General features: G+C 45.0%; 1 protein-coding gene across 7 annotated transcripts in view; it reads left to right on the forward strand.

The window, feature by feature from the left end:
• Window positions 1–9,570, forward strand: part of FSTL4 (follistatin like 4) — a 187,198-nt gene extending 177,628 nt beyond the window's left edge. For 6 of the 7 annotated variants that reach the window (XM_085236443.1, XM_085236441.1, XM_085236444.1 and 3 more), the window contains 5 exons: window positions 164–313; window positions 883–990; window positions 3,272–3,381; window positions 5,687–5,761; window positions 6,258–9,570. In XM_085236443.1, the coding sequence (XP_085092569.1) occupies window positions 164–313; window positions 883–990; window positions 3,272–3,381; window positions 5,687–5,761; window positions 6,258–6,957 (1,143 nt within the window). In that variant the 3' untranslated portion in view covers window positions 6,958–9,570. The remainder of the gene's footprint in view (window positions 1–163; window positions 314–882; window positions 991–3,271; window positions 3,382–5,686; window positions 5,762–6,257) is intronic. The other variant, XM_085236442.1, reaches the window with a different exon arrangement.
• Window positions 9,571–14,963: the final 5,393 nt, after the last annotated feature.

The following is a 14,963-nucleotide window of genomic DNA, read 5'->3' on the forward strand; positions in this document are numbered from 1 at the left end:
GCCACGCCGAGTAATTATTTCACATTTTCCAAGAAAGGAAATAATAATTTTTAAAAAGCCATCGTGGAGTTGTTTTCTGTGGTTTTCAAAGCCAAACTTCATACTGCTCCAGCCTCTGAACTTGCAGACATTAAACCCCTTTTCCTCCTTTTTGTTTCTGCAGGAGGAGATCTGTCCCAGAGTGGAAGGGGAAGGCACTCAGTCCTGCCTCTGGGCCTCCGCAGTCAATGTCCGAGACAAATACATCTATGTGACACAGCCTAAGCAGAACAGAGTAATGGTCATCGACATCCAGACACAGAAAGCTGTGCAGGTACCTACAAAGCTAACTCTTTATTCACTGATGGCAAAAGACTTTGCTATGGGAAAACAAAAGTAGGTTTCTGTCCAGGGGATCTGACGTCACTCTGCGTGATGCTGCACCTGTGTTATTTTCACCCATGGGACCACAGTGTTATTCTGAAACCACACTGCCGGGAAAAGAATCCCTTATGAGCTGCTTATCATCATCTCAGGGCTGCGTCTGCAGTTGGGTTTGCAGCTACCCTGGTAAAATGGTGCTCCTTCACCATTCTGAGCAGGTCAGGAAGAATGAGCTGATGCAGGTGGGGCAGGGGCAGTTGAGCCCTGAGTTGCTGGTTGCAAGGAACAGAGCAAGATGTGCAGCCAGAGAATGGAGCCGAGCAGCCAGCTTTTCTATTGCTGGAGCTGCTGCTGATCCCCAGATTGATTTGAAGGTAACTGTACAAAGCTTACAAATGAGTGTAGCAGTGGTACATGGGAATGTCAGCAGTGAGCTAATATAACTGCCATGTGCCTAGGGACATTTGTGTCACTATGTAAACATGTATCATCTCCCATTTTATTTTATTTTTTTTTAAGTCTGTGGACGTGGACCCTTTGCCAACCAAACTGCATTATGACAAATCCCACGACCAGGTGTGGGTGTTGAGCTGGGGTGATATGCGGCGATCGTCACCAACACTGCAGGTGAGTCCTTCCATTGCTGAGCACAGTGGGTGGTGGGCTGCTTGCAAGTAATTTAACAGCCTTTAATGTGGGAGGCCAAGTTTTCTGCCTATGCACTAAATTGTTTCTTGTTTTCCTTAAACTCTGTTTATTTTGTTGCTTCCCTCTCACAAGCCTTCAGCTTTCTTTTATTCTTTTCCAGTGGTGATGGCACAATAGTATTCTTCTCAGAGTAAAATGCAAATCCATAAGAGGGAAGGTAGTTTGTTCAGTGCTTCTGAAAGCTGTGTATTATGAAGTAAAAAGAAGTCATTGATAGGGTTCTGTAAATCCAGCTTCACATCTTCTCCCCCCCAAAAAAATAAAAGAAGCCAAAAAAAAAAAAACCCACCTCTCAAGGGCATGAAAGAGGCATAAAGAGCAAAACAGGACCTGAGGGACACATTTTGTCTCTGTGACTCTGCTTTTTGCTGCCTGTGCTCAGCAGCACTGTGGGTTTTCAGGGCACGGCGGTGCACACGGGTTTGGCCATCCCAATTAGCTTCCTTTTCTGCATGGCCCTGCGGGATTCGCTCGTCTCGTGTCGATGGCACAGAAGTGCAGGCATCTAATTGGGCGTTTTGCTGCTGCTGTATGTCCTTTGACAATCTGACACCAGCCCTGATCTGATCCAGCCAGACGTTCCCTTCTGCAGTAGTTAATTTCCAGCACTTGCTGCCCAACCTTTCCAGACCCACAGAAGAAGGGTGAATATTCTCTGTACCATAAAATTTGCTTCTAGAGCTGCATGAAAGCATTCCCTGACAGCGTGAGGATGGCGTGGGGAAGGGGTTCTGTGCTTTCTGACCTGAAAACAGCACATGCAGAGGGTGCACTTTGGGCATTTCCAGGAAAAGACACCAGCAACAGAATGGAGGCAAAAGGAAAAAAGGTTCTGAGGCACCGGTGCCAGTTCACTTCACCTGAGGGCTGCAGTGGGGCTGTGCAGGTTATAAGGAGACAAAATGGGCTATTTTTACTCTCTCTGACTTAATTTCCTCCATCCAGCTGTGAGAGGTTTCTGTAATTAAAGGAGCGATGTCTCAAGCATGTGATTATTGAGAAGAACACACCATCTGCACAGCTGGAAACTTGTTATGAGGCTCCAGCTCAGATAGTGCTTTCTGTTATCGTTATAAAGTGCAGTTAGTTACACATGTGGTGAGTGAGATCAGCATCCACACCAGCAGATTCTTTTGGGTTTTTTTTCCCACTGTCTTTCCCAAAAGGTGACCAGCAGCTCATTTGGTGAAATTGATTTATGAGGCAAGCAGAAGCGCAATCAAATGTTCTTGAACAAAAAAATGCTACCATGGAAGCTGCCCTAAATTTCCACCAGTTCTTGGATGTCAGAGGTTTGTCACACGGCCCATGAGCTAGCTGAGGGGATGCTGTTGTTTGGCCATGATGGGCTCCTGAGAAGGAAACATGCAGTGCTGTCTGTGGCCCTGAGAAAGCACTGTGCAAGAACAGACATCTTTCTTGAGCAGTTTAATTGGAAGAAATCTAAATGGCATGGCTGGAACAGCTGCCTGAACTAAACCTTGAAAGGCTTTAGCATTTCCTCAATGAATTATGTGGTCATAAATTCAAAGCAACTGCTGTTGCGCATTGCATGAACAGAGTATCCTAATGAATGGACTGAAGTCATCTTGAGCCAAGCAAAACTGTCTGAGAACATTTGAAGTATTGAAAGGTGCCTCTCTATGTCTGGTGAGGAGTCTCTGTGGTAGTGGAAAGGTCCCTGTGCTGGGGGACAGAATGGGAGGAACTGAAGAAGGGACTTTGTCACAGCCCGTGAGTCCTGCATGGTGTGGCAGATGGATGGACAGGTCTTCTCCTTCAAAGTGATAATTAAGCACTGTGAGTTAGTGTCTGAGCCTTCAGGCTGGTAAATTATCACTCTGCACCTAAGTGAGATTAATAAATATGACCATGAACTAAATGTTTGTTTGAGACAGTGAGGAATAAATTATTGTGGTTTTTGTGCTGTCGTGCTATTTCAGCTCCGCACGACTGCTCTTTCTTGCAATATAAATGCCTTATGAAAGCAGAGTTGTGTACTTACCTTACAAATGTCAAGCCTCAACTACTATTTATTAGCCCACTTTTTCAAGGCAGCTACACACCAAACGGTATTTTGAAGTCGTTAATCAATTTGAGTCTACTACATCCTTGGGAAAAGCCAAGGTACCATGTTTGACCGTGTAATCTGTATTTACCTTTCTGCCTCAGTCTCTGCTTCCCTATGTATTTATTGCAGGTGATAGCGGAGGCGAGCGCAGGGGAGGAGCAGCATGTGATCCGCACGCCGTTCAAAGGAGTGGATGACTTCTTTATACCACCTACAAATCTTATTATTAATCACGTTAGGTAAGAAATGATCTTAATGAATAGCAACGGTGGCCACACTGCTCACTGCTCGTGGGACCTGTCACCCATCCGTACAGCACTTCACAGATGTTAATGAATGGACGTGTGATTGAGCTAAATACTCTTGTTATCATTGTCACACACACAAAAAAAAAGGAGAAATGATTGAGCATGTTGGTTAGTTGTTATTCAGCAAACCAGTGAGACAGCAAGGGACAAATCTTGGCTTCCCTTGGCCCTGGCATGGGGGCTCAAACCTTGGCTTGGCCAGCCGGGCTTCTGTGCAGCATTGCCCTGGTGTGTCGGTACCAGGAACACAGTGGTTGGAAGGTTGGCTTCTCTGCCTGGAAGCTGCTTTTTGGATCAAAGATTTATCGCCCTTAGTGGTAAAGATTTGTTCTGCTTGAGGCATAAAGCAGAGCTCTTCCACGTTTACAAGTGCTTCTTCAAATCTTGGCTCTGGCTGGGAGGAGCAGGGTTTGAGCAGGAAAAAATGATATGCAGTGCACATTAGAAAGAAGATCAGTTCTCTGAACTATCAGTTTTGAATGTTAATGTGATGTAGTGGTTAATGAGATTTTATAACTAACATACTAATAACTTAGAGTAATACTGACTGCTTCCCAGCAGGAACAGGAAGCTTCCCATTGAAGTAATCAAAATGGATGATAACTTCACAGCAATTTATACTCTTCTTACCACATTACCACAACTGCTTAATCATCTCCTGTCACCAATACAGTTTAACTAAGTTAAACTCTCCAGAAATCATAATCAACTCCTTACATTAAGCTTAGATTCCCTGCAATGATCACTGAGGACGGAGGGTGACGCTTAAATGATTTGGGGTTGAATGTGATACAAAATAACTTTGCTTGCTGAAACATAAAATAAGACATACTTCATGGCTGTCACTCTTCATTTTCCCCTACCTCCTCTTTCCAGTTTGCTTTTAAACCATTGTTATAAGTGAGAGTTGAGTGGCTGCTAAACGTTATGGATTGGGATGAGGAGGTGCATCCAGGTTCAAACACAGGAAGGTGGAATAATTGAATTTTTTTTCACTCCTTTTATGTGCTGGGTTTTTTTTGTTTTGTTTGTTGCTTTTTTTTTTCCTTCAGTACAATTCATCAGCTGCAAACAGATGATCTTTCATGAGAAATATTAAATGTAGGCAATTGCAGATAGGTTTCCCTGTGCAAAGCAGACAACGCTGTGCCTAATTTCCTATTTCATTTGTTCAGGGCCAGATCTTTCTCAGTTCCCTCTCACCTTCAGCCCAAAAAATAATTGCTCACAGTCTAATGAGACTTACTGGGATCATGTGCTAAATTCTCCACTCAGAAACAATAAATGGTGATACCAGCATTTCTCAGGAAGGTGAATATTTAAGCAATCTCTTCTGAGAGCCCAAAAATATTTGTATGCAAATGTTCCTGCATATGTCTTTTGGCTGCCTGTTATTTTGGATGGATATCTGGAACTGTATCCATGTGTATGAGTTCCCAGGGTAAGTTGCTGTCTATTAAAATCTCTTTAAGCGCAAGGTTCTCATTGAGATTTTGCATCACAGATCTCACATGAGCACTGAGCTTCTTCTGCAGCTCTATGCACATGAGATACATCCTGACCCACTTTTTTAAATTAAAGTTTGTGATAAGAACTTTTTTTTTTTTTTTTAAACTTCTTGAGGCATTTGGCCAAGAATTGAAGTCTCAAGGAAAAAAAACACTGTAAGGAGAAGCATCTTTTAAAGTGTACTTAAAATGCATTCATCCAAGGGAAGCATAAGTGCCATATTCAATTTCCCCACACAGACTGCACTGTGAATCTCTACTGCAGGTATTTTGTGAAGTCTCTAATGGATGTGAGTATAATGGAAAAATGAGAGGCTTAGCCCAGTGATTTTCATGGGATCATACACTGCATTGGCTTAGTCCTTAGATGTGAAATCATTGCTGAGCATCTCATTGACAGATGGATTAAGGAGAAAAAAATTAAATGCAGTGTTTTAAGCAAAATATCTATTATCTGCAGCAGGCACAGTCCTCTATGTTCCAAAGAGCAGTTTTACATCTTTCAGGGAAAAGATGCAAAATTAAGTGCTCGCTTCATTTCCTTCCCTCTGCACTGAATGGACAAGAAGAGATTCAATGTAAAATTAATTTTTTTTTTTTTTTTTTAAGACAGTACCAGTGACCTGTGAATCCAGGGGAACACAAACAGGCTGCTTCCAGGGGCTCCGCTCAAATTAAGCTGAAACCTTTCGTGGCTTTTCCTGACTTTTTTTTTTTTTTGTCTTCAGCAAAGGTCAGCTTTGCTGCAACATCCATCTTCTAGAGAACATTTATTCTCCACTCACTGTTGTCGGCCTTCTCGAGTAAGAAAACAAAGACACGTTTCATCAGCCCACCTTTGCTCGTTCTGCTCCTACCTTCCAGGCTGCTGGGACAGTCTGCTCTGCCCTCTGATGCTCCAGTTTAGGATGCAGGGTTGGGTCACTCAGTGGGTACATGAAGTCAGAGCTGCTCTCCACCCAGAGAAACAGATTGAATCTGAAACAGATTGAATACTTCGCTTGTTAGTGCCTGCCTACAGAATACCCCAAGCTCTGATGTCATTGTTACTGAGATGTGGAATCTGGAGAACGTTAGCCAAGCACACACTCAAGCTTCCAGCATCAGGTTGCTAATTGTAACTGAATTCCTCCTTGTAGCACAAGGAGAAGCACTGAAACAGGAGGAATTTCTTGCTGAAGCCAGACTTGCACACAAAATAAAGAGGACAGAACCTCCCCGTTTTGCTGCCTTCCTTCTTTCTCCAAGCTTATCCCTGAGTTTCTGGAGATGACTTCAGTGTCATGTTTTCTCTTTCAGGTTTGGCTTCATTTATAACAAATCCAAACCCGCCATCCGCAAGATCGACCTGGAAACAGTGACCCACATCAAGACCATCAGCTTCAGGAACCACAGCTGTGCTCCACAGACCATGGCCTACACCCACCTGGGGGGGTACTTCCTGGTGCAGTGCAGGGACCAGCAGGGGGCTGCTGCCCCACAGCTCCTCATCGACAGCGTCACCGATGCTGTCATTGGCACCAATGGTGCCGTGCTGGGCACACCTCACATCTCCCCGGATGGCCGCTTCCTGGTCAGCGCGGATGGGGATGGAGGCAGGATCCAGGTCCAGACTGTGACCGTCCAGGGGGAAATCAAGCTGATTTATGACTTACAAACAAACATACACGTATCTGATCTGACATTTCAACCCTCTTTCACCGAAGGCAATCAGTACTATATATATGCGACTTCACATTTGCAAACAGATGTGCTTGTCGTAGAGCTGTCAACAGGGAAAATGAATGTACTGAAGAATTTAAAGGACCCTATCACATCCAAAGACTGGCCCTGGAGCAGCTACAACAGAATTATTAAAGACAGTGGGCTGTTTGGACAGTATCTCATTACGCCAGCCAAAGAGTCACTGTTTGTTATAAATGGGAGGCAAAACACGTTACGCTGTGAGGTTTCGGGTATAAGGAGGGGTAACACAGTGGTCTGGGTTGGGGAGGTATGAAGGGGCAGCAGAGCCTTCGGCAGACAGTACCAGTTGGACCTTTATGCTGCAACAAGTGAGCAGTAGCATTGTATATTTTTTACACTGGGGGAAAAAAGAAAAAAAGAAAAAACAAACCAACCCTGTATAGGCTTCATGGTACAACACTGGTCTACTCGCAAGTTTTATAATACAAGGTATGCTCTGCTAATAGGAAGTGGTTTCGAAGGGATATTTTTTTATTTGGGGGTATGAGTTGTGGTTATGAGAAAATGCTGGGAAGCAAATATCTCCACTGAGCTACCACGTAAGCCACAAAACCTAGTGATTCTGTAGAACAAAACCGATTTTGAGTTTCCATATTGAAGGGCTTTTTGTTATATTCACACCACCCATTCTCTCCCCCCCACCCCCCACCATGCCAGCTGCCCTGCCCAATTTCTGCATCTAAAATACACGATGACAAAGGAAATTAACCATCAGAGAGCAGTTTTCAAACCACAGAGACCTGGGAGAGAGATTTAATGAAAACCGATCCATTTTCTCTGCAGGTTGGCTTTGGGATTCATGGATGTGGTTGCAGAAAGAGGCACAACAGAAATAGTAACTGTCAGCTTGCTGTCTTTGGTGCTTAATTTTGCTCCTGGTACTACTGAAAGCAATGTTACGAGTCTGCCTCTTCTAACGCATACATATAAGATTGCATAGGAGAAATTCAGCATGAAATATCCAGGCCATTAGAGCGTGTAAAAGCCAGAAAGGACTGGGAGGGATCAGATTTTGTTAGAGAGAGAGAAAAAAAAAAAAAAAAAAAAAAAAAAGGAGGTGTTAGTCCTTAAGCATTTTGTGAGCATGGTCAGCTTGGGCACAGGATGCAAAATCTGCTCTTCAGTAGGCAGAGAATCAATCACAGTCAGTCCCGTAGGAGGCAGCAGCACTTCTGGAAGTTGCTGGTTGCTCTCATCAAATATTTAGTAGTGCTGAAGTTGCTAGGCTCTTCATAAAATAACTACAATCGGAGAGGGTATTTTAGGTATTTTAAGCATTTTAAGCAGAAAACGCATTTTCTAGTTGTAGCCTTTGCTTGCCTGTTTCTTTTCAGACATTCTGGAAAACCATTCTTTGTTTTCTTTCTCCTCATTTCCAGTACATTCGTTTATAGCCAATTATCTTTTAGTTATGAGCAAAGAAGTTCATGTAAAACCAGCAGAATTACCCAAGAACGCAACAGCTGGCATCAAGAAATTCCACTTCAGTTCCCACAGAAGTACAGATCCATTCGATAAGACAAAAAAAAAAACTTTTCTAGTTGCTTTTTGTAATTTTCTATATTCATTACTGTGAAGTAATCAGGGCAGGAGCAGCTCTGGCTCACAAATGGTGCAAAGCCATGGGAGCACCACAGCCACTGTGCACAGACAGCTGTGAGCAGTTGGATCCCAGCACTGCTTTGAAATGCGGCCTTGGTTTGGGGGGCAAGCTCTCCCCGCAGGTAAACATCTGCTGCATCAGTGCCACGCACTGTCCTTTGGAAGGCCCAGCTCCTTTTGAGCATGACCTTATTGCCCAGAGTTGTATGGAAGCCAGCACCGCACACACACACCCAGAGATATTTAGAGGCGCAGTAATTATTTTCCAGCAGAGGTGCTTAAAGTCAGCCGTTTCACAGTGCACACAGAGGGGCTTGAAGCGAGGGAGTGAAAAGGATGCAGACTCGCAATGGTGATCTGTGCTTTAAGTGCTCAACTGTAACCAAAAGAGAAGCATTTCAGCATGGCTGTAGACGTGAAGTAATTTAAACCATTTCGGTTCTATAGAAGGCATATACAAATCCGCTCAGACAGACAGAGGAGGTGAATCCTATGAATTCATTCAACACGGCGTCCTTTAAATTGCCCTTCAACGCTCATAGGCTTAAACCTACATGTATTGTCACTGATGAGCCATAGGGGTTAGAAGAGACTATCCCCTCATTGCAGCACAGGCATATAAAAGAGATTGGCATAGCCTTCCCTTAGCAATGCATGGTGTCCATGATTTTCTACTCATCTGGTTAGGAAACATACCCATGTCAAGAAAAGGAGGAGACCAGCTTTGTAAGTACCTTTAAATATGCACAACTCCTTTCTTGAGCAAAGCTGTATCCATACATTGCAGTCATCCTAAATGTGTTTTACTGAGGCCAAACACTGCTCTCGTGTTCTCTTTTATGACTTCTCGAATATTTTGTTATGCCTATGTTTCCCTGTAGAGACGTCCATTGTGTCATAGATCAAATATTACTTTTTTAAGAATACTTAAAAGAAAAAAAAAAACAACCTGTAAATATCTGTTCAGGTAAATACTCTTGAGGCTGGTTTATATGTAGGCTGTGAAAGATGTGTAACAGACCTCACTCCTCCCTGTTTGTCGCAAAATATTGGACTAGCGTTCACTTGAAAACTCCCACTTGGACCTTCCAAAGATGTTCCCTTCCTTCCCCCTCAGCCCAAGTTCTGGTGATGTGTTTTCTAAATTATCCTAATGGTTATATTATCATACTTAGAAAATGAAGTACAACTTAGATTGTCCACACTACTTGTGAACAGCTCCAATGACGGTCAGTTCTGACATTAAAGTGCTGCACATTTGTTACTCGGATTTTATTTTTTGTTACGACACAGAAATTTTATATATACTCAGAAAGTGTTTAAGTCTTTTTTTTGCCTTCCAGCTCTGCCAGAAGGAGGCTGCACTGCCTTCTCTGCCCTTCCTTTCCCGCTGTGTGCTCCACCAGTTAACAATCCCTACCTAATAAACTGACGTAATTAATCACAGTGATTAATTGAAAGGAAATTGAAGTAACAACAGTTTAGTTGTTCTACACAAGTTGGGTATTCTGACACAGGATCACAGAAAACAAAAATTCCCGGTTGACAGTAAGTCTCTGGTCCCAAGATCAGATGTTTTTTCCAGTCAGTGCCGATGTTTATTAGCAGTATAATGCAAATACTTAGTGCAAATACTACAATGCAAATACTACACTGCAAATACCATCTTCCCCGAGTATTTCTCTCAATATTGCAATTTTCTAAATGGGATTTTTTACTTAACCTCTCTACCTATGCAGCCCAGTGACTGTTTTGAAACTGCCCACACGTGATGTTCTCACTTGGAGAGAAAAGTCTCAAGTGCCTTAAGATGAAAACTGACAGTAAGCAACCTTTTCTCAGCATTTAACACAAGTCTTTTTTTTTTCCCCCCTTTACCACCACATGAAGTAACACAATTCCAAGAGGTTTCAGTGGGCGAGGTTGGCATTGCTATGGGGTCAGTGTCAACTGGAGCCAGCTGAGTGCTGAGCTGCTCAACCAAAAGAGACCTGGCCATGTTGAGATACCCAACAGCAGAAGGGATTTGGCCATTGAGCCATGCTAACCCCACAAACAACTCTGACATGAGACACAGCAGTCCTGATGACCTGTCAACATGTACTTATTTACTTGATTAATACCATGATTATGTCTTAATTACTGCAGCGCCCAGCAGCATGCTTGGCACTGTGTGAAGCAGATCAAGAGGCCAAGCACTCTGCTCTGTGAGGAAAACAGCCAATTCCTCACCTGACCTTACAGCAGGTCAACAAATCAGATAAAGCAGGACCTGGGGCTGGGAAGACCTAGAAGTGAACACAAGCACACGGCCTGGCTGTTCATCAGCAGTGCAACACTGGCATGACATGTTGCCTGTATATTTGCCCATTCAGGGCATTATTCCAAGCAAACTTCCACAGAGTGAATCACATAACTGTTCTTTCTCTCTGTTGAACCCCTGGGACTGGGACTGACCCATTTGTCCCTGGGCAGTCTGTAACTGACTGCGGTCCTATAAATCACCACCGCATGCTTGGATCATTTCCCCCTTAGAAAAAACGTGGGGAGAGTCATAGAATCCTGGGATCATTACAGTTGGAAGGACCACTAAGTTCAACTAGTCTGACCACCAGTAAGTCACCACCATACCACTAAACCACATCCCTCAGTGCAATATCTGCCCTTTTCTGCAACACCCCCAGGGACAGTGACTGCCTCCTCCCTGGGCAGCCTGTGCCAGTGCATGACTGCTCTTTGGAGAAGACATTTCTCCTAATATCTAATGTCTGCTTCTATGAACAAAGATTATCCTGCAAGACAAGTAGCCAGCATGCAGCTTCCATTCTGGATTACATCTGACATCACCTTTATTGCCTGACTCACTGCTTTGCACTTCCTTTTTTTTTGAACACGTTCCCCCAAACACTCGGAAGCAGGGAAATCTCTCTCCCTGGGGACCAGGAAAGCTCTTGTGTTTCTACTAAAGAGATGCTGTAGCTGTGTCTGGCACTGAGCACGGGATGAGTTCCCAGCCAGGTGGGGAAGCAAGGACCAATCAGTCTGCTCCAAGAGCACACAGACACTGAAGTGTAGCTCATTTCCAACCTGCTGCCACCAAGGGGTTGGTTTTTCAATGAACAAAATAGAAAGCATGCTTCACACCAGCCTGGAAGAAGCAGCTCAACAGGCAGGCCATTTTACCTCTATTTACACGTGGAAACGTCCCCAGAATGCAAAGCCACTGCTTCAGGTATCAGTGTGAACAGATGGGACTAATAGCCCATGTGGGACAGGAGCAGCACAGAACTGCTTTGGACCTGGCCCTACCCCATCACTGCATGGCCACACCGATGCCCAAAGCTCTTCATGCACTGCTCCAGTGCTCCTACGTGCCTCACTGTAAGGCCCTTGGGTACCTTTAGTCCTCCCAGGCATGACTGGCTCGTCATCAAGTCCAACCACAACATGACCATACTAGCCTAACTCTAACAACCCACTGCTAAATCACAGCTCTGAGCAATTATTTTTGTGTTTTCCAAATGCTTCTAGTTGCAAGGCAAAGAGCACGGCAAAAGAAAGTGGGAGAAGGCAGAAAAAAAAAAAAAAAAAGAAAAACAAGAGAAGAACAAGAGAGAAAAAGGAAAGTTTTTTTTTTCTTTTTTAAATTGTGAAAGGACAGCAGAGCAGGAAGGCAGGTGCCAGTAACTTTTTAATTAAAAGAAGAGACACCTGTCCCTTCATACTTTCAACACAGCTGCACCCCAGAGCCTGCAGGAACAGGTGCTGCACTGAGCTGCACACACAGCATTGCATTGCACTCTGGTCTTACTCCTACACAGCCTCCAAGAGATTTACTTCAAAATACAGCATTGAAAAGCCAGCAGAAAGTACAGCACGGCCAAACCATTGGAGAAACACAGGTCACAGAGTTTTGGCCAGCAAAAGCAGCACAGCACAGCCAGAACCCAGCACGTATTAGTGTATCAAATGGGGAGGGAGGAGAAGGGAAAGGGAGGAGGAGGAAAGGTTACTGTGATTATTTATTTATGTTTAGAAGGAAAAGCAGCAACTCCTACACTAAATAAGCAGTTTTAGCACAACTTAAGACAATGCACTATGGTTTAAAAAAAAAAAAACACAAATTCATCATACCCTTAATTACACATATGGGAAGAGCCATTATTGCACCCTTACAGCACAGCACCAGACCCGAGCTCCTTGCTGGGAAGGTGCTGAGCCCTCCTACAGCAACCACTGCCCCATCCCCACAGCTCAGCCACAAAGGACAGCCCAAGCAGGTAGGAACCCCACTAAGAGGACAGACCTGCAGCAAAAGGCTTGCTATTCCTCCCCTAAGGCCACTGAAAACCAATGAATACATGGAAACTGATGAACGCTCGTCATTAACTAAGAAAGCAACAAAAACCAAACGCTTTTGTCAAGACTTAAATACAGAAGAGCAACATTAACTTGCATTTAACTAGACAAATACCTGAGCATAGCCATGGTGCTTTGTGGATTCCCTGCCGAGATGTCCTGCAAGCACTGCTCTGAAGGCAGCACTGGGAATATAAAGGCAGCTCCCACCCAATGTCCCACCGGGCAGCACAGGTGGGATGCATTTGTATTTACTTTGCAGCCGCACCTGGTGTATGAGAGGGGTGAAAGCCAATCCCACGGAGTGCTTTCTCTAGAAACACTGTAAATGCTCCTTTTTTTTCTTTTTTCTTTTTTTTTTCCCTGCCTATTTCACAGTAAAACTTTCCAAACTTGTGCTGATGTTGTCTGGTTTATCCTTTTGGGGTGGTTGGTGACTGCAGACCACCCCCTTTTTGCAGTCTGTGCTCAAAGGCTTCTTACAGTGAGCTCAGCTGTGTAGGGTGCAGTGGGTTTGGGGCACGGAGGGCGGGAGTGGTGAGCTGCTGCTGTCCTGGGGCACAGTGCTCCATTCCAATGGCTCTGCTGTTCCTCTGTCATTCATAATTACAAATTTGGCCTGGCAAGAAGTCTGCCTTCAAATGGAGCCATCGGAACGCCGAGACACAGATGGCTGATTATCGAAATGTCTGATGGCATCTTTGTAAGAGTCCTAAGGCAAAAAGAAGTGCTTCTGACAAGCGTTATTTGCTGAAACAAATTCCATTTAATTAAGACACAAGGTCTGCATTGAAAGACTGCTTGTCAACAACGCTATCTGCAGCAAACACTGCTAGAGGTTATGCTTTGCATTAAGGCTGAGCAGTAAAGGACAGGCTTTGCAAAGAGGTTCTGAACCCCTCCTGTGCAGCAGGGCTCAGCTGGTCCTTTTCCTTGTGTGCTCTCCTACCTTCGAAGCTCAAATCATTGGTAATGAAAACCCCCAACTTCAGAGGTTAAATCCTCTCTGACCCCTCAAAGCTCATTCCTGCAGCACAGGGCTGCTCTGCGAGGTGTGCAGAGCCCCTGGGTCCCACCTGCAGCCCCAGCCCTTGTGGTGGCACTTTGGAGGCTGCAGGACCATGCATTATTCTGAGCATCACTCCAGCGAGGGGGTTACAGGCAGAGCAGCAGCCCGAGGTCCGCGGTGTCCCATATGGCAGTAAAACTACTCAAGGAGAAATTATGCAGATAGCCAACATGCTCGAGCTGAAATGAATTATGTCGAAAACATCAGCACAAGCAGCAGTCAATTTGTGTTACGGTCAGCGAGCGCAGCTTCATTTGTTTTCTCCTCTCAGAGGCCCCCGGGGGGCTCCAGGGCTGGGATGTGGTAATGAACACCCCAAAGCTCCTCCATCCGCACCCGACACGACAAGGAAGAAGTTCACTCCTAACAGCTATTGTGCAGGCAGCATGTCTTTGCCCAGCAGGGCTGGCACCTTGCTTTACAGAGGGCAGCAGTGAAGGTGCTGCCTGGTTTCTGCAATTTGGATGTGGGCTGACTGCCTGCTCTTGCTGTTCTCCCACTGCTCCCGTCCCTGTTGCAGGATCTGCTTCCCCTCTGCAAAACCAGGAGAGTGCACTGCTCCATGCCATCACCACGTCAGGGAAACAGGCAGGTGGTAGATGCATCTGCAGCTTTATCTAAGACAAAGGTTCAGCAAAAAGCAAAACCTGGCTCCTCTCCCTCCTACAAGCCATGAGCCCATTGCCTGCTGCAGGTGGGCTTTTCCCAGTGCTGCCTGAGCAGTGGGTGCAGAGCACAGGAGGCTCTCTGGTGGGGTTTTGGAGGCTGCTGTCCCACATGGCATTCCCGTGATTTCTTTTTCCCCATCAAAGTTTTTCCTCACCCAGAAGGATACGGGGAAAAAATCCCTCCCCTGGTGCAGGGGGCTCATAAAGCAAAGATGCATTCACCAAAAGCCCGGTGCCTTCACAGCTTCAGCCCCAGGGGTGCCTTTTCCCAGCCAGCCTTTATTACCCAAACTAATGTCCTGACTGGCTTCCAAGTAAATAAAAGCCTTCATCTTACTCTCCGCGGCACAGTGTGAACAGATTTCTCCTTGGTCTGTCTGTTTCCTGTAAAATAGAATGTGGCCACTGTTCAGAACAGCATTTGTTATGATGGAGTCACTGCAGATGAATGAGATCATCCCTGCAGGGTGCTGGGCGCACAGAGCTGCAGATCAGTGTCCCTTTTCCTGGGGTCAGCAGCCAGCACTGCCCCATCTAAGGAGACACCATTGTCTGTGGGAC

This window comes from Meleagris gallopavo, chromosome 15 (assembly GCF_905368555.1).
Source record: "Meleagris gallopavo chromosome 15, MGAL_WU_HG_1.1, whole genome shotgun sequence".
Lineage (NCBI taxonomy): Eukaryota > Metazoa > Chordata > Aves > Galliformes > Phasianidae > Meleagris > Meleagris gallopavo.